Source organism: Triturus cristatus, chromosome 8, assembly GCF_964204655.1.
Source record: "Triturus cristatus chromosome 8, aTriCri1.1, whole genome shotgun sequence".
Classification (NCBI taxonomy): Eukaryota; Metazoa; Chordata; class Amphibia; order Caudata; family Salamandridae; genus Triturus; species Triturus cristatus.
The window spans coordinates 1,700,374,779-1,700,395,257 of NC_140591.1; the positions used below are offsets into that span (position 1 = coordinate 1,700,374,779).

General features: G+C 47.4%; 1 protein-coding gene across 1 annotated transcript in view; it reads right to left on the bottom strand.

The window, feature by feature from the left end:
* Window positions 1-1,532: 1,532 nt before the first annotated feature.
* The window catches only part of LOC146808645 (NXPE family member 1-like), a 365,719-nt gene continuing 346,772 nt past the window's right edge, over window positions 1,533-20,479 (bottom strand). Inside the window, exon 6 of the mRNA XM_085623682.1 lies at window positions 1,533-3,190. Coding sequence (XP_085479808.1) covers window positions 2,652-3,190 — 539 coding nt within the window. The 3' untranslated portion in view covers window positions 1,533-2,651. The remainder of the gene's footprint in view (window positions 3,191-20,479) is intronic.

Here is a 20,479-nt window from a genome sequence, read left to right on the forward strand (position 1 = left end):
ACATTTGTATGCCCTAGTCCAACATTAAAATGTAATTTGTGTAAAGCCGCGCACTGTGTGAATCGGCTGGCACAAGGAAGGAGTGCGACTGATGAACCATGCTTGATGCGCCTAGAGGCTGCACGGAGCAGGTTGTCTTTCACTGTAGTCTGGGGACAATAAGGGCCACAGTTACCTTCCGCTTTCCCTCTCTCTCTCCTCCTCTGATGGGAATGCAGGTTGTTAAGATTTCTTGCAGACCAGAAATATAAATGACAGCAGGCCGGAAAAGACCACGCCGAATGCAGGTGACAATGGGCAAGTGCAAGTTTTCTACTCACTCAGGAAACTGCAATCTGTCCAGAAATTGGGCTTAAGACGAGCTTCACTCACATACTACATGCTTTTGTGGGTGACAGCTGATTTTGGGATCTGATCTGTCATGTCTGGCTGGCATACGAAATTCAGAAATGATTATTTGACTGTCTGAGTTTAGAAGCAAGAAGAAAACCTTTGCAAGAATGCCTGTAAATCTACACTTAAAATGCATTTTGTTTAAAATCTAGGATTTGTGAAATGTGTCTATTGGCCGGGGATCAATTAGTGCTTCACCGCCACCATCACAGATCCACACTTGCTAGTCACAGCTCTAGTTTCATTTCTCAGTGCTCACCATGGCTTTTCAAGACTCAGCCTTATACACACCTGCTATCAGTCCACTCTCTGCCTTCAGAAGAGGGAGAACCACCCTTATGCACACCGCATTTAAAGAACCCGCTTTTAGCCTTCACAAGACTCATCAGCCATACTCACCCTCCCACACACACAGTCAGGCCTTTAGGAAGGGTTTGTGAGGCCAAGATCGAAAGCTTCACCAGGGGCCCAATTCCTGGTTCTCATAACAGCATATTGGTGAAAATACCTGGGGAAGTGCGCATCATCAGTCATACTGGTCTGGAAGCATTGCTGAAAACTGTGAAGGATCTAACACACTTCACAAGAAAAAGTGAGGCATTGCAGCAGCAGCGCAAACTTCAATAACCCTCACAGAAGAGGGCTAGCACAGAAGTGAACTACACAGACCCCTCACATTTTCATGTGCTCATCTCTACTTTTAATATTCTTTGGTCAGAAAGCTCCCTTGCATTGCACCTTTTTCACCAGTACAGGATCCCCTAAACTTTTCCCCTTGAAGTCCTCAGTCTTTCCCAATGCAATACCCGGTTAACACTATTGGTGGAGGGGCGCTGCCATAGCCGACACGAGGCACAAAGAGGCCTCATATGCCAGTTCACAGCATTCTGAATTCCAACAAGCAGTGGCGAGCACTGTAAGGTGCTTGAGGGCAGTGTGAAGCTGGCACTGGTGGGCAGCGTGTGAAGGTGGCATTGATGGATAGTGTGAGGTGCCAGAAACAGTGGACAATGTAAAAGTTAGCACAGGTGAGCTCTCTCTTCCACACTCTACCTTGCTGTCTGTTTCCATATTCTTTCTGCCACACTCTCAACATCTCTGTGTAATAACCTCCCAAAAAAAAATCCAACACCCAGCAATTTCTTACATGATAAATAATTCAATCGTATTGCTTTATTAACCTTCCTGCTTCCTCAAGTTTGCTTGAAAATGCATAATTTGTCCACTCTTTTTTCAAAATGTTCTCAGGGGGAGAACCCCCCCGAACACCCTGCAGGTTATTCGGGCTCTCTCGCTACGCTCGCTCACCGTAGCACAGTACGACAATAATTTGACACCTCACCACCACTTTCAAATGTCACCAGCCACCACTGGAGACGAAAGTCAAATTTTATTACTTTCAGTATTCACAAAGGGAATTTAAGAGCAGTAAAGTTAGAATTTTGTCTCAGTTTTGATCTCAGTTAAACTTAAGACTAAAACTTTAGTTAAACTGAGGCAAAAGTCTAACTTTACTGCTCGTGAAGGCCCTTTGTGAACACGGAAACACATAAATTCAGACTTTCGTCTCAGTTTACCTTTGTCAATCGGGCCCAATTATTTTTCATTTTACAGTTTATAGGCAGAAAATCATTCAGGACTCCGTGTAGTATACTCAATGGTATTTTGACTTCTTTATCAGTCCAACACCAAACAATCACCACAGATGTGATAGTGATAAGGCTTCATAAACCACGTCAGCCACCAAATGATAAACATACCGTGGGAGTGCTACGCTCTTTCATTGCTAACATGTTTGGTTGGGCTCATGAGACTTTTTAATTGGCCGAGCTGATGCACACTGTGGCAACAGATGTGTCAATAGTTTTCAGAGCACCTATACTGTTCGGCAGCACAATGCTCTAAGGATAGCGATGTGCGACTGCTAAACCACTGTTGCTTGTTTCTGCCCAAAACAATCCTGCATGCAAAGCAGGCACCCTTCTACCATGGTGAAAGGGTGAATAAGTTGCCGCTACGGTGCCAAAAGGGCGCCAGCGCTGGGGAAAGGCAGGAATGCACAGTTTTGCCTTCAATACTGCGCATTCCTGTCCGTTAACAGTCATGCGGTGCAGCACTGTGACTTCCTTTGTGACTTTTTCATAAATAGGCCCCTAAATTTGTAGTTTTAGCACCATCGGGACAGGATTAGGGCCCAGGACCCTATGTTGGAAAGAAGTGAGACCTTGATGCGGCACGGCTAGGACAGGTGATAACGGTTAGCATATGTATGTTAACAACATGTTGAGCTGGTTTTTGATCACATGCTCCGGTGGGTGGCGATTCCGAGTAGCCAAAGCCACAGTCATATCCCAGGCATCAACGACCCCAACATTGAGGCCCTCGAACACGTGCTTCATGACGAGGTACTGGACGTAGCCGTGGAAGTCGCTGTTGGTCTCCGGGTCGGGGTGCAGCTCCATGGTGTTCTCCGTCTTCACTATAACTTTCGTTTGGGGGCTTCGCCGCAGTAAGCGCTCCACGGCTAAGCGGACTCTGACCACTCGCCTGATGAAGACCTCCAGCGGGAGCGGCCGGAAGTGGTGGGCTAGGGTTATGACGATTACGGTGTAGGAGTTTCCGATCAGCTCGTTGATCTGATTAACGAGACACGCATCATTGGGGATGGGGAAAAAACTCATGGTGACAAATGGATGTCCATGCTTCTTCCAGAGGATTCTGAGGTTCCTCTCCATGTCCACAGCCAGGTAGTTCCTGTGCCATTCACCGCCATTATGGAGGTCGAAAAACCTCAGACCTGAGCAGGGGAACAGAACATTCAAGCATTAAACAAAGGATGGATGAATGACAGGCAATGACTTCTCTGAATTAACATAACATAACGTGTAATTGTAAAGCGCGAGTTTACTGCGACAGGTAACTTGGCGCTGAATATCAGATGTTTATTGCCTTAGGTAGCTGGTGTGTTTATGGGATGACATTTCAATATTAACTAAATCAAAGCAATTGCGACCTTCGTTGCCAAGGCCAAGGGTAAGTTGAAGACCCATAGACAATGTGTTTTATTTTTTAAGTATTTCAGCTCCCCCCCCCAAGGTGGGATAGCGATGCTGTACAGTAAAATACAAATGTAAGGTATTTGCATTACAGACTGCATTACCACCATCAACGTCGGCATAAAAATGAGATCAAATCAAAACCAGAAAAGACAAAACAACTATTAGCAAAGCCAGCAGTGCTCGATTATTGGCCTTTCCAATGGTTCAGACGCATGCGGCTCTTCACTGGCAAACAAAGCCCTAGTGTGATGATGTATACATGTGCACGCATTACGATGCATGTACTCATACATGTACATGTGTTACGGTGCATGTACTCATACATGTGCATGCGTTACGATGCATGTACTCATACATGTACATGCGTTACGATGCATGTACTCATACATGTGCATGCGTTACGATGCATGTACTCATACATGTACATGCGTTACGATGCATGTACTCATACATGTGCATGCGTTACGATGCATGTACTCATATGTGTGCATGCGTTACGATGCATGTACTCAAATCAAATCAAAAATAACTTTATTCCGTTTTTTTTTTAATCAAGCCATGAAAGTACATGGAATTAAAACGTCATACGATAAGAAGATATTTTTTTTTCTTCCATGATACCATACATTACAGCTTAAAAACTAATTCCATAGGTTATTAAAACTCCATCATTAAAAATAATCTTACTTTCTCATAACTAAAAAAGTAATCAACCTAAGATCATCCTTCAGTCGGCTTCATAGACTAGATTTTCCAGAAGTACTAGAGATTTCCTTCTTTTAATTGCCCAGGTCATGCATCCTGCAGCGGCTGGACATGCTCATTCGTTCTCAAGGGTGCATATGAAATTCATGGCATCCTTGTAAAAGAAGAGTTTCTTTGACATAAAAACTGGTTGTAAAAATGTTCGCCTGATATCTCGATAAAACTTGCAGAACAGCATAAAGTGCATTGTGGACGGGGTGGTTTTCCCATCACACGGGCATCTGTGGATTATTTTCTGCCATTTTCCGTGTTTTGGGAACGTCACCAGCTCATGAATTGTGCCCAGTCGTAGCCTAGTCAGGTAAAATGCATTTCTGATCCCTGGACTTCCTTCTATCACAGACAGATATTTCTATTAATTTAGTTTTACTATAAACTATAACTTCATTGTGATGAGATGTGGGGGGATATCATGTGACCCTTTGACCTTTCAGATAGTGAACTGCAATGACTCACTCATGACTGACGAGAGTTAGTGACATAGGGCTTCATCTGCGAGGCCCCTTGCTGCACTTTTGCGCTGCTGGAGCATCACATTTTTGACGCTCTGGTGGCGCAATGTGCCGCAGCATATTGACAAGGCCTTGCATAGCCACTTTATGTCGCTTGATGACCTTGTGAATATGTGCCTCTGTCTCACGCCGAGCATTGCGTGAAAGGGGCGTTCCATGGGTGTTCCCACGCAGCACTCAAGGAATCTGAAGCATTACTAGAATTATGAGGGGTGGCGTTAGGGAGGTGCAACAAGGTTGCAATTTTAGCCCCAATTGGGATGGGTATGCCCAGACGGGTGTCCTGTTCGCTACGCCACCGGATTCTGCAGCACAAAAAGATGATGGATGGAATGCTGAACATTGTCACACATTCTCCCCCAGTCACAGATCTGGGTTAAATCCATCATTTTTTTTCTGGACATGCTTTTCTAGTTTGGACCCAGCCTTATGTAAATCAGTCATGAGCCTGTTCCCCATGGCAGCAGTCCAGCCCGAACTGGAGTTGGACTGAGCTTGGGTCTAAACTAGGGTGGCATGGTGATCAAAATACACCGTGGCTGCCCAAAGCCTCCTCAGAGCACGGTTACATGTCAAGTGCAATACTCTCCATCAGCATAAGTTCACCAGGGTTGTGACTACTCAGAGCTGTGCTGCAAGCATCGGGCCACTGTCCTCCTTTTACCACTTTCAAAATGCGGATCTGCACAGCTGGTGCATTCACCTTCTGCACTGCCTTACTAGATCAGGAGCCTGTGATTCGTGGACTTCTCTTTGATTAAAGTAAAACATTAACCCATTGGCCTGTTTTTATCTGCATTCAAAATGTATGGTAAGGCGCATATTTTAGAAAAACCACATTAACCCTCTACGCTATCGTACGTTGTTTGGATCTTGACACCTGCATAGGGTGGCTCCTCCACTCCATAGCTGCAGCAACACAGTTGCTTCTCACCAACAAATAACTGCTAAAACGTGTGCTATTTATAGGAAGCAATCCAAGACTACAACTTCCAGAGTACACAAAATCCCCAAACTGGAAACTATGTGTCATGACAGGGTGTCCACTCTGGGCTGCGCAGACAAACTACGACTATGTATTGATTTCATTACTGTTTGTGCAAAGTCACTGGCTCTTGAATCCTCCACCCAGTACTGCTTGCTTCCCACATGTAGCAGTGTCAGCACATTAATACACCTAGCTATAATTATTGGGGCTCGCGATCTCGAGCTGCATATCTCTGCGGCATGTACATTTTCTAACATAGTTGTCACCCCACCAGCATCCTCTGGTCTCTGATTAATGGAAGACGTCGGGAGAACTTGGACCCCCAGTTATCGAAGCACCTGCTGCACACAGTCGATAAACCGGTTATCGATGCACCTGCTGCACACAGCCGATAAACCAGCTATCGATGCACCCGCTGCACAAGCCAAGAAACTGGTTATCGATACACCTGCTGCACACAGCCGATAAACCGGTTATCGATGCATCTGCTGCACACAGCCAATAAAACGGTTTTCAATACACCTGCTGCAAACAGTCGATAAACCGTTTTTTGATGCATCTGCTGCACACAGCCGATAAACTCAAAGTCGATAAACCGATTATCGATGCTCCTGCTGCATACAGTAGATAAACCAGTTATTGATGCATCTGCGGCACAAAGACGGTAAACCAGTTATCGATGCACCTGCTGCACAAAGTCGATAAACCGGTTATCGGTGCTCCTGCTGCATACAGTCAATAAACCGATTATCGATGCACCTGCTGCATGCAGACGGTACACCAGTTATCGATGCACCTGCTGCACACAGACGGTACAACAGTTATTGGTGCACCTGCTGCACGCAGCCGATAAACCGGTTATCGATGCACCTACTGCACACAGTCGATAAAGCAATCCGTTTTATCCCCAATGAGGCCAGGACCCTGGGACTCATGCTGGAAGTGGAGGTGCAGGGTGGGGGGAGCGGTGCTGCAGCACCCCCACAATAACCATGCAGCTGTTCAGAAGCTGAATGAGTCATAAAGGTGCACTTAAAAGTTGTTTTTTATCTTGTCACATTTGCTGTATTTCAAAGCCAGAGGTCAAAGGCCAGGCTTTGTCTTTTGACAAATTGCTGCTTCTTTTCACATGTAGATGAGTGTTTACTTTTCTTTCTCCGACTGTGAAGTTGGAGCATTTTTTAAAGTGAATTATGTGACAGTCTTGCAGAGTGCAGAGAGTGTGAAAAGAAAGGCGGTTGTAAGTCATTTTTTGTAACATAACACAATGTAAATACCCGTAAATGAACAGTACAACAATTTCAAAAGTTATCAGCAGTTAGGAAAACATAAACAGAGCAAATTTTTTTGTAATTCTGAAGTGTGGTGGAAACAAAGATTACAGTAGAACCAAAACAACCCTAGCCATTTTAGTTGGTGATGCACAATGTGCTCCCTGACCCGATCTCCACGCATTACCTTTGTACGCTGTAAAGTTTTGTCTGTAATACTTGCAGAAGGTAGTAACTGTGGAGACTAAAACCCCAGCTGGAGCACAAGGGGATACATCCAAACAGCGAGCTACTACAGGTTGAAAGGGAGCATTGCAATGGTACTCAAAATAAAACCTGCTCCTCAATTCATATGACACTACATTCACAGGTTTAATACTATAGGTGAAAGTTCAGTATCCCCTCCATCAGAGATTGCATGTTGCCTACAATCACTGTATATCAGTGCTTTAAATAGGCAGGTACTGAACACCTGCACTGCTTTATTTTGTGATGGAGAGTCCCGGCCCTTCTCAGCAGAGGTGCAATGCTTTTAATTGCAGAGTACTGGCACTTCTCAGCAGAGGTGCATGCTTTTAATTGGAGAGTACTGGCACTTCTCAGCAGAGGTGCATGCTTTTAATTGGAGAGTACCGGCCCTTCTTAGCAGAGGTGCATGCTTTTAAATGGAGAGTACTGTGAGAAGGTGGCCTGATATATGCTGTCCACTAGTTCTAGTGGGCACCTTATATCAGTCCAAACAACCCCATATGGTGATTTGGTTAAAGACAACCTTTATTGAAAGCTATCCTAGTGGTAGCTATGTAGAGCAGCCTTCAGGCTAAGTCTTGAAGGAATGTAAAGCAGCTTGTTTTACCAGTCTATAATCTCTTGAATGATCAAATGAAAGGACAACCACACCAGGTATATATTCAAAATATATGTATTTAGGATAAAACACACCCTTCTAGTCTGTTTATGAGACTGGAGTTCGAAGTACTTAATTTACAAATTAGCAATCAACAGTAATAGCACAAATACACGTTTGGGAACTAGGGGCGTACCAAACCATATACCAAAAAAGTGGTATAAGAACCACGACTGAACTAGACACAAGGCCTGGAGCCTGTAGAATCGCTGGGTCCCCAAGGAACCACCCAAAGTATGCTCGCAGGGGACCCGTGGGGGCCGTGTGCAGTGTGTAAGCACAACCGCGGGTTCCCATTAGCTTCTATGGGCAATGTTGCGGTTGGAAATTTAAAGATTAGGGACACTTAGAATCGAATCAGGACCAAACCCTTTTTGACTTAAGAAGTTCTAGGGCTAGCACTTACGGGAGCACCGGAATACTCGAGTTACCTCACCCAGGGAAGCCGGGTGCATAGGTTTCTTTTGGTGTCGGGTTGCGTTGTCGATTACCATGGAAGCTTGCAAAGAACAGCTGCTGCAGTGAAGAGGAGAAGTGTCCGAAGAGATCCAAGCCTGGATCTAGGATGGAAGGAACCTGAAAGCAGAGGGGACAGAGTCTGGGTCACTAGCCAGTGACCGAGGGCAGGATGGACCAATGCCCACAGATGTCGGGTGCTTCACGTGAGTAGATGGGTGTCTTGACTCTTCAGCCACGAGGTCCAGGAGGCGTCAACGAAGTCCACCAGCCGGATTCGACCTGTCGCACAAAGTGTGTAGAGTGCTGCAGTGTCGGCGACCAGGATGGGCCCAACAAGCCTTGGCAACGGCAAGTCACTGGAAATCAGAGAAAGGACTGCGGTGTAAACCAGCAAGGTCTGAGGGACTCACCCAGCAAGGGTAAGTCAGGGCACATTTGGAGCAACCAGGAAAGCCCAAGTAGAAGAGGAGTTGCCTTTGTGGGGACCTACTAGCCAACGGGCTAGCGATCGCGAAGGAGCCTCGAGCAGTCGCACTTGAAACAGGCCCACAGGTCACTCATGAAGTGGAGGCCAGCAATCTTTGGTGCAGGAGGTGCTCAAGGCTGGGGCTACTTGGAGCCCAAAGCACAACTTCAAAGAAGACCAGGAAGGTGTTGTTGCTGCAAAAGTTCACAGTGTCCAGGGGTCACCGTTCCACATCACCCACGATAGCCACGGGCCTCAAGTTTGCTGTGAACTTCGGGTAGCCTCGCGGAAATCTGGAAATCCACCTCTGGTGATGCAAAGACTTCGGCGTCCGGCGGGAGCTTCAGCAATGCAGACCAGTCAGTTGCTTCTTTGGTGCCTGCCAAGCAGGGGAGTCACTCCTTGACCCCAAGGGAGATTTCTTCAGTCTTCTAAGCAAAGTAGAACGTCGAAGGTCCAGGATATATGTTGCAGAGTTTCGTCCAGGGTAATCGAAAGTCGCAAGGACTGGGTTCCCATACTTATACTAAGTTTGGGGGTTGGACATACTCTAGGGACCCACCTACGGGAGGGTTTGGAACGAGGGGTGGTTACACCCATTTCCTTTGTCCAGTTTCACGCCAGAGCAGGGGCAGGTAGCCCCTGCAACCGGTTTGAACTGGACTATGCACAGGGACACCAAGTGTGCCCCCAGTGCAGGACTTCAAAGCACCAGAGAGTGCTCCCGCCCAGCCCCAATACACATCTGCCTGTCTGGGGAGGTGGTTACACCTCCCTGGGACAGGAAACCTATTGTCCAGGCCTCCCCTGCCGGAGTTTCGGTCAGCAGCCGGAGGCCAGACCCGTGTCTGTGGCAGAGGCATCCATTTTGTGATGCCAGGGCTCAGGAAAGTCCTACCGGGTTAGACCAGTGTGAACATGGCTCTCCTTCTAGAAGAGTGGAATGCTACCCCGCTGCCAGAACTGGCGGGGGGGGGGGGGGGTAGTATTCCAAAGCGTTTGACACCAAACACGACATGTTTCCGTGCAGCCATCCCAAAGTTAGCATTTACCGCGAGGTTATAATGCACTTAAGAGTATATGGTCAGGCTACACCACAAACAGCATCAGAGGAGGTACTCCGAATGCTGCAGAGGGGCTCTGCTCATGCAGGGGCAGCCTCTCACATAAAAACCAAGCACTCTGCCTTCAGTATTGTTAAGGCCTGCCATAGGAGTGACTTATAGGTTTCATATGTGTGTGCAATGGTAGTGATATAGGTAGCCTATACCACAGTGAGGGGTGCAAGTACACCCTTACCCAGGCTGCAGTAGCAGACCTGTGGTGCCATTTTGGAGTGCTTTCCAGGGGTGGCAAAATACATGCTTCAGCCCCTGGTAGGCCTCTGAGGTACCTATGCCCTAGGTACATACTATACCATATACTAAGGGCTTATAAGGCACTCCAGAATCCAATTAGATATGTACCTAATGTACATGCAAACCATTTTAGAGAGGGAGCAGGTAGGCTGGGGTTCTGATTAGCAGGGCCACAGCCAGACTAAGGTCGAAAAACAGTGAAACACCAGCAAAAAGTGGGGGTACCCATGTGAAGCAGATCCTTCTCTCCTACACCCCCCTCCCCCCAACCGCAGGGACATTAAACTAACCTTGACCAGTTGAGTCTTCATGTTCTAAGTGGAAATACCTAGAGAGTCCATTTGCATTGGCATGGGTACTTCCAGGTCTATGTTCCACTGTAAAGTCCATCCCCTGTAGGGAAATGGACCACCTAAGCAGTTTGGGGTTTTCACCCTTCATTTGTTTTAGCCATAAGAGGGGCTTATGATCTGTCTGAACAAGGAAGTGAGTACCAAACAAGTATGGCCTCAACTTCTTCAGAGCCCAAACCACAGCAAAGGCCTCCCTCTCAATGGCTGACCAACGTTTCTCTCTAGGGGTCAGCCTTCTGCTTTTGAAAGCTACTGGCTGATCCTGACCTTCATCATTCAATTGTGGCAGTACAGCCCCTACCCCCAATTCAGATGCATCTGTTTGGACAATTAACTTTTTGGAGTAGTCAGGACTCTGCAGAATGGGAGCAGTGCACATGGCCTACTTCAGGTCATGAAATGCCTTTTGACAGCTAGCTATCCACTGAACCTTTTTGGGCATCTTTTTCGAAGTTAAGTCATTCAGGGGTGTCACTATTTATCCATACCCCTTGACAAATCTCCTATAGTACCCAGTCAGGCCTAAGAAGGCTCTCACCTGAGTCTGGGTAGTTGGAGCAACACAGTCCATGATGGTCTGGATTTTGCTCTGCAATGGTTGAACCTGGCCTCCACCTACAAGGTGGCCCAGGAACACAGCCTGACTCTGCCCTATCTGGAACTTAGGGATGTATGACGTTACAACGCACACTTTTACAACGCATGCACTTACAACGCATTTTTTACAACGCATAATCCATTACAACGCATGACATTACAACGCATGACACTACAACGCATTTTTAAAAAATACCTTTACAACGCACTACCATTACAACGCATACTACCTTTACAACGCATACCATTACAACGCATAATATTAAATTACATTTAAGGTAAGAATTAGATAGTATAGGGGTAAAAATTACTATTCTAACTCCAGGGGGTGCAACAGTAGTGTAAGTGTTGGATAGTGTAGGGGTAAAAATTACTATTCTAACTCCAGGGGGTGCAACAGTAGGGTAAGTGTTGGATAGTGTAGGGGTAAAAATTACTATTCTAACTCCAGGGGGTGCAACAGTAGGGTAAGTGTTGGATAGTGTAGGGGTAAAAATTACTATTCTAACTCCAGGGGGTGCATCAGTAGGGTAAGTGTTGGATAGTGTAGGGGTAAAAATTACTATTCTAACTCCAGGGGGTGCAACAGTAGGGTAAGTGTTGGATAGTGTAGGGGTAAAAATTACTATTCTAACTCCAGGGGGTGCAACAGTAGGGTAAGTGTTGGATAGTGTAGGGGTAAAAATTACTATTCTAACTCCAGGGGGTGCATCAGTAGGGTAAGTGTTGGATAGTATAGGGGTAAAAATTACTATTCTAACTCCAGGGGGTGCATCAGTAGGGTAAGTGTTGGATAGTATAGGGGTACAAATTACTATTCTAACTCCAGGGGGTGCATCAGTAGGGTAAGTGTTGGATAGTATAGGGGTAAAAATTACTATTCTAACTCCAGGGGGTGCATCAGTAGGGTAAGTGTTGGATAGTATAGGGGTAAAAATTACTATTCTAACTCCAGGGGGTGCATCAGTAGGGTGAGTGTTGGATAGTATAGGGGTAAAAATTACTATTCTAACTCCAGGGGGTGCATCAGTAGGGTAAGTGTTGGATAGTATAGGGGTAAAAATTACTATTCTAACTCCAGGGGGTGCATCAGTAGGGTAAGTGTTGGATAGTATAGGGGTAAAAATTACTATTCTAACTCCAGGGGGTGCATCAGTAGGGTAAGTGTTGGATAGTATAGTGTAATATTATGCGTTGTAATGGTATGCGTTGTAATGGTAGTATGCGTTGTAATGGAATGCGTTGTAAAGGTAGTTTTTAAAAATGCGTTGTAGTGTCATGCATTGTAATATCATGCGTTGTAATGGATTATGCGTTGTAAAAAATGCGTTGTAATGGTAGTGCGTTGTAAAAGTTGCGTTGTAAAGGTTGTTCCCCGGAACTTAGTAGCCTGGATAGTTAGGCCTGCTTTTTGCAGGGCCTCCAAAACATTCCTCAGGTGGACCAGGTGATCCTTCCAGGAGGAACTAAAGACAGCAATATCATCTGGATATGCTGCACTAAAGTCTTGCAGGCCTGTAAGGCCTTGATTCACCAACCTTTGGAAAGTGGCAGGTGCATTCTTCAAACCAAAGGGCATTACCACAAATTGATAGTGTCCCCCAGAGGTAGAAAATGCTGTCTTTAGCTTTGCATCATGAGCTAGTCTGATCTGCCAGTAGCCATCTGTCAGGTCAAACGTGCTTAGAAACTTGGCTGATGCCAAAGTATTTATCAGCTCATCTGCCCTGGGGATGGGATGGGCATCAGTCCTGGTGACTGCATTGAGACCCCTGTAGTCTACACAAAACCTCATCTCTCTTTTCCCACCACTGGTGTGAGGTTTAGGTACCAGGACTACTGGGCTAGCCCAAGGGCTAACTGAGGGTTCAATGACTCCCAAATCCAACATCTTTTGGACTTCTGTCCTTATACAGTTCCTGACATGGTCAGGTTGCCTGTAGATCTTATCCTTCACAGGTAGACTGTCCCCAGTTTCCAACTTCATGAGTGCACCAGGTGGTCTGACTTGGAGTCAGAGAAAACATATGTGTAAATTGGCTGAGAAGGTTTCTGCAGTCAGTTTGCTGCTGGGCAGTGAGGCTGCCTGCCAAGGCTACACCATCAACTGACCCATCATCAGGGTTCTGAGAAAGCAGGTCAGGGAGTGGGTCACTCTCTTCCTCCTGTCCTTCATCAGTAGCCATGAGCAAGCCCATGTCTGCTCTGTCAACATATGGTTTTAGTCTGTTGACATGAAGTACCCTAAGGGGGCTCCTGGGAGTGCCAAGATCTACCAAGTAGGTGACCTCTCCCTTCTGTTCAACAATGTTATGAGAGCCACTCCACTTGTCCTGGAGAGCTGCTGGGGCCACAGGCTCCAACACCCACACCTTCTGCCCTGGCTGGTAAACAGTCAGCACAGCCTTTTGGTTTTAACCTGTATTGTTCAGTGGTTAGGCCAAACCCATCTATCAGTGCACTTCTCAAGACTTTGTAGTCATCAGCATCCTCTTCTCTTACAGTGAGGAGCTTGTCTCTACCTTTGTCTGCAAAGGAGAGCCATAAGATTGCTGCCCACTGACCTTGAGGGACCTTCTGTACTTTACAGGCCCTCTCCAAGGCAGTTATCCATGTGTGGATGTCATCCCCACTCCGGTTGGGAGGGACAGTCTTACTTAGGTTTCTATGGTCATAAGACCTCTCCCTATCTCTAGGGAAATTGCTGCCACCAAGGGACTCTAGTCCCTCCTTTTTACTAGCTCTGTAGCGCTCCAGGGCATCCCTATCTAAGGCCATTTTCTGCTTTCTGAGGTTGAACTTGTCTTGCTCATACTTCAGCAGTCTCTCTCTCCTCTCCTGGGAGGTCTCCCTCCCTCTGTGAGAAGAGGTAGAGGTCCCTATAGAGAAGTTAGACTGGACAGATCCCCTTGACAGAGATCTATCCCTTCTAGCCTTATTGTCAACTCTGTCTGGAGGGATAAAGGAAGGAGCATTGTTGTCATCCTCCTCATCCTCATCCAGGGGAGCTGTGTTCGCCGGATTCTGATCTTGTCATCAGTCTGGTCAGCATTAGAGGTAGGTTCAGGGGAGTTTCCACCCCTAGGCCCACCCTCACCTGCTGCCCCACCCACACTGTCTACATCATCAGGCCCATTAGGGCCTGTGATATCATCCAGCTTAAGTATCTTTATGAGATGCTGGGTGGATGGACTTTTGCCTGTTTTCAGCTTCCTAATGGAACATAAGGCCCTAAGCTGAGCAAAGGAGAGATCCTCATATTTATAGGGGAGGAGCTCACTGGCTCCTGGCTGGGACCCACTGGTTCCTGGCTGACTAGACATTACTAATGTGTTGTGGTGTATTGCACTACCTACACTAGTGTGGCCTACTAAACTATCTTCAGTTGTAGAAAGGGTGTGCTATCCCTTAACACACAACTCTAAGTTCAGAAGAACTTACTGTGAAAAGGTGGCCTGGTATATGCTGTCCGCTAGTTCTAGTGGGCACCTTTTATCAGTCCAAACAACCCCTTATGGTGAATGGTTAAAGACAACCTTTATTGAAAGCTATCCTAGTGGTAGCTATGGAGAGCAGCCTTCAGGCTAAGTCTTGAAGGAATGTAAAGCAGCTTGTTTTAGCAGTCTATGATCTCTTGAATGATCAAATGAAAGGACAACCACACCAGGTGTATATTCAAAATATATCTATTTAGGATAAAACACACCCCTCTAGTCTTTTTATGAGACTGGAGTTTGAAGTACTTTGTTTACAAGTTAGCAATTATCAGTAATAGCACAAATACACGTTTGGGCTCTAGGGGCGTACTAAACCATATACCAAAAAAGTGGTATAAGAATAAACGACTGGGATAGACACAAGGCTTAGAGCCTGTAGAATCGCTGGGACTCCAAGGAACCACCCAAGGTAGTGACACAGGGGACCCACGGGAACTGTATGCCGTGTGTAAACACAACCACGGGTTCTCGTTAGCTTCTATGGGCAATGTCGCGGTTGGAAATTTAAAGATTAGGGAAACTTCTAATTGAGTCAGGACCAAACCCTTTTGGACTTAAAAAGTTCTAGGGCTAGCACCCACGAGATCACCGGAGTACTCGAGTTACCTCACCTAGGGAAGCCGGGTGCATAGGTGTCTTTTGGTGTCGGGTCGCGTCGTCGATTTCAATGGGAACCTGCAAAGAACTGCTGCTGCCGTGAAGAGGAGAAGTGTCCGCAGAGATCCAAGGCCGGATCTAGGATGGAAGGAACCTGAAAGCAGAGGGGACAGAGTCTGGGTCACTTGCCAGTGACCGAGGGCAGGATTGACCAATGCCCACTGATGTCAGGTGCTTCAGGTGAGTTGATGGGTGTCTTGACTCTTCAGCCACGAGGTCCAGGAGGCGTCGATGAAGTCCACAAGCCGGATTCTAGCTGTCCCATGAAGTCTGTCGAGTGCTGTGGTGTCGGCGACCAGATTGGACCCAACAAGCCTTGGCAACGGCAAGTCACTGTTATTCAGAGAAAGGACTGCGGTGCAGACCAGTAAGGTCTGAGGGACTCACCCAGCAAGGGTAAGTCAGGGCACGTCTGGAGCAACCAGAAAAGCCCAATTAGAAAAGGAGTTGCCTTTGTGGGGACCTGCTAGCCAACGGGCTAGTGATCGCGAAGGAGCCTCGAGCGGTCGCTCTTGAAGCTGGCCCACGGATCACTCGGTGCAGGAGGTGCTCAAGGCTGGGGCTACCCAGAGCCCAAAGCACAATTTCGAGGAGGACCAGGAAGATAGTGTTGCTGTAAGAGTTCGCGGTGTCCAGGGGTCACAGTTCCACGTCACCCACGATAGCCACGGGCCTCAGCTTTCCTGTGGACTCAGGGTAGCCTCGGGGAAGTCTGGAAATCCACCTCTGGTGATGCAAAGACTTCGGCGTCCGGCGGGAGCTTCAGCGATGCTGACCGGTCAGTGGCTTCTTTGGAGCCTGCCAAGCAGGGGAGTCACTCCTTGACCCCAAGGGAAATTTCTTCCGTCTTCTAGTCGAGATAGAAAGTCGAAGGTCCAGGATATATGTTGCAGAGTTTCGTCCAGGGTAATCTAAAGTTCTAGGGACTGGATTCCTATACTTATACTAAGTTTACGGGATGGACTAACTCTAAGGCCCCACCTATGGGTGTTCTTGGAAAGAGGGGTGGTTACACCCACTTCCTTTGTCCAGTTTTGCGCCAGAGCAGGAGCCCCTGCAACCGGTTTGAACTGGACTATGCACAGGGACACCAAGTGTGCCCCCAGTGCAGGACTTCACAGCACCGGAGAGTGCTCCCGCCCAGCCCCAATACACATCTGCCTGTCTGGGGAGGTGGTTACAGCTCCCTTCAACAGGAAACCTATTGTCCAGGGCTCCCCTTCCGGAGTTTCGGTCAGCAGCAGGAGGCCAGACCCGTGTCTGTGGAAGAGGCATCCACTTTGTGATGCCAGGGCTGAGGAAAGTCCTACCCTACCGGGTTTAGCCAGTGTGAACATGTCTCTCCCTCTAGAAGGGTGGAATGCTACCCCCGCCACCAGAACTGGCGGGGGGGGGGTAGTATTCCAAAGCGTTTGACACCAAACACAAGATGTTTGATGCAGCCATCCCAAAGTTAGCATTTACCGCGAGGTTGTAATGCACTTAAGAGTATATGGTATGGCTGTATCACAGAACAGCCATAAGGAAGTATTTCCGAAAGCTGCAGAGGGGCTCAGCTCATGCTTGGGCACCCTCTCACCCAAAACCAAGCACTCTGCCTTCAGGATTGTCAAGGCCTGCCATAGGAGTGGCTTATAGGTTTATATGTATCTGTATATATGTGTGGATTTAGGTAGCCTATACCACTGTAAGGGGTGCAAGCACACCCTTACCCAGGCTGCAGTAGCAGACCTGTGGTGCCATTTTGGAGTGCTTCCCAGGGGTGGCATAATACATGCTGCAGCCTCTGGTAGGCCTCTGAGGTACCTATGCCCTAGGTACATAGTATACCATATACTAGGTGCTTATAAGGCGCTCCAGAATCCAATTAGATATGTACCTAATGTACATGGAAACCATTTTAGAGAGGAAGCAGCTAGGCTGTGGGCCTGATTAGCAGGGCCACAGCCAGACTAAGGTCGAAAAACTGTGAAATTGGAGGTGCATGCTTTTAAATGGACAGTACCGGCCCTTCCGGGCAGAGGGTCAATGCTTTTAATTGGAGAGTACCGGCACTTCTCAGCAGAGGTGCAATGCTTTTAATTGGAGTGTACCGGCCCTTCCCAGCAGAGGGGCAATGCTTTTAATTGGAGAGTACCGGCACTTCTCAGCAGAGATGCAATGTTTTTAATTGGAGAGTACTGGCAAGTCTCAAGAGAGGTATATGCTTTTAATTGGAGAGTGCAGGCACTTCTTAGCAGAGGTGCATGCTTTTAATTGGAGAGTACCGGCACTTCTCAGCAGAGGTGCATGCTATTAATTCGAGTGTACCAGCACTTCTCAGCAGTGGTGCAATGCTTTTAACTGGAGGGTACTGGCACTTCTCAGGAAAGGTGCAATGCTTTTAATTGGAGAGTACCGGCACTTCTCAGCAGAGGTGCATGCTTGTAATTGGAGAGTATCGCACTACTCAGCAGAGGTGAAATGCTTTTAATTGGAGAGCACCGGCACTTCTCAGCAGAGGTGCAATGCTTTTAATTGGAGAGTACCGGCACTTCTCAGCAGAGGTGCAATGCTTTTAATTGGAGAGTACCGGCACTTCTCAGCAGTGGTGCAATGCTTTTAATTGGAGAGTACCAGCCCTTCCCAGCAGAGGGGCAATGCTTTTAATTGGAGTGTACCATCATTTCTCAGCAGAGGTGCAATGATTTTATTTGCAGAGTACTGGCCCTTCCCAATAGAGGGAAATGCTTTTAATTGGAGAGTACCGGCACTTCTCAGCAGAGGTGCAATCCTTTTAATTGGAAAGTACTGGCACTTCTCAGCAGAGGTGCATGCTTTTACTTGGAGAGTACCAGCACTTCTCAGCAGTGGTGCAATGGGTTTAATGGGAGAGTACTGGCACTTCTCAGTAGTGGTGCAATGCTTTTAATTGGAGAGTACCGGCACTTCTCAGTAGTGGTGCAATGCTTTTAATTGGAGAGTACCGGCCCTTCTCTGCAGAGGTGCATTGCTTTTAAAAGGAGAGTACCGGCCCTTCTCAACAGAGGTGCATGCTTTTATTTGGAGAGTGCCAGCACTTCTCAGCAGAGGTGCATGCTTTTAATTGGAGAGTACTGGCACTTCTCAGCAGTAGTGCAATGCTTTTATTTGGAGAGTACCGACCCTTACCAGCAGAGGTGCATGCTTTTAATTGGAGAGTACCGGCACTTCTTAGTAGTGGTTCAATGCTTTTAATTGGAGAGTACTGGCACTTCTCAACAGAAGGTGCATGCTTTTAATTGGAGAGTACCGGCACTTCTCAGCAGAGGTGCATGCTTTTAATTGGAGAGTACTGGCACTTCTCAGCAGTGGTGCAATGCTTTTATTTGGAGAGTACCGGCCCTTCCCAGCAGAGGGGCAATGTTTTTAATTGGAGAGTACCGGCACTTCTCAGCAGAGGTGCATGCTTTTAATTGGAGAGTACCGGCCCTTCTCAGCAGAGGTGCATGCTTTTAATTGGAGCGTACCAGCCCTTCTCAGCAGAGGAGCATGCTTTTAATTGGAGAGTACTGGTACTTCTCAGCAGTGGTGCAATGCTTTTTTTTGGACAGTACCAGCCCTTCCGAGCAGAAGGTCAATGCTTTTAATTGGAGAGTACCGGCACTTCTCAGCAGAGGTGCATTCTTTCAAATGGAGAGTACCACCCTTGCCAGCATAGGGGTAATGCTTTTAATTGGAGAGTACCGGCACTTCTCAGCAGTGGTGCAATGCTTTTAATTGCAGAGTACCGGCACTTCTCAGCAGAGGAGCATGCTTTTAATTGGAGAGTACTGGCACTTCTCAGCAGTGGTGCAATGCTTTTATTTGGAGAGTACCAGCCCTTCCGAGCAGAAGGTCAATGCTTTTAATTGGAGAGTACCGGCACTTCTCAGCAGAGGTGCATGCTTTTAATTGGAGAGTAACATCACTTCTCAGCAGTGGTGCAATGCTTTTAATTGGAGAGTACCGGGCCTTCTCAGCAGTGGTGCAAAGCTTTTAATTGGCGAGTACCACATTTTCTCAGCAGTGGTGCAATGCTTTTAATTGGAGAGTATCGGCCTTTCTCAGCAGAGGTGCATGCTTTTATTTGGAGAGTACCGGCACTTCTCAGCAATGGTGCAAAGCATTTATTTGGAGAGTACCGGCCCTTACCAGCAGAGGGGCAATGCTTTTAATTGGAGAGTACCAGCACTTCTCAGCAGAGATGCAATGTTTTTAATTAGAGAGTACCGTCAATTCTCAGGCGAGGTGCAGGCTTTTAATTGGAGAGTACAGGCACTTCTCAGCAGAGGTGCTATGGTTTTAATTGGAGACTACAGGCACTTTCAGCAGAGGTGCAATGCTTTTAATTGGAGAGTACCGGCACTTCTCAGCAGAGTGACAATGCTTTTAATTGGAGTGTACCGTCATTTCTCAGCAGAGGTGCAATGATTTTATTTGCAGAGTACTGGCCCTTCCCAATAGAGGGAAATGCTTTTAATTGGAGAGTACCGGCACTTCTCAGCAGAGGTGCAATCCTCCAGGTCGTTCCCTAGCAAACACCCCACAGGCAAGGCAGGGCTCACAGCAACTCTCAATAGGCCTTTGACTCCTCCCCACTCGAATGGAACACGAGCCACTGGATAGTGACTCAAACTGCCGTCAGCCAATACGGCCGGATGGAACTCCTCGGGGACTACTTGGTCTGGGGACACCAGCCGCCGCACGACAGCGGTCATGCTGGCCCCTGTGTCTCTCAGAGCTTCCATCTCCTCCCCATTAATTCTCACCCTCTGCTGATATTTAGCAGTGTTCGGGGGCAGGGACACTACGGGGACCACCTCTCTATCCCCGAGTGAAACCAGCGTCAGGCCTGTCAACTCCCCTTCCCTATCTAAGGGCAGCTCCACCCCAAGCGCTATACTACTTACCCCGGGACTTTTCCTGTCCAATGGGGCTGGGGGTCGCTTGCGACACTTGGGATCTCCTCTGTAGTGTCCAATCTCCCCACACTCGTAGCACCGCACAATCCTTGGCTGCTGACTCCTGTCAGGGTAAGTGGGTCTTGTGGAATTGGACGGGGGTGGGGTTCCTACTCCCTTCCCAAACTTATTTTGGGGACCTTTCGAGAACTCCACCTTTCTATCTCCCCCCTCTTTCTTCTGGGGGAAACCCTGTCCGCCTTTCGAGCCATCTCCCCCGGGGCCCTTGTGAGACA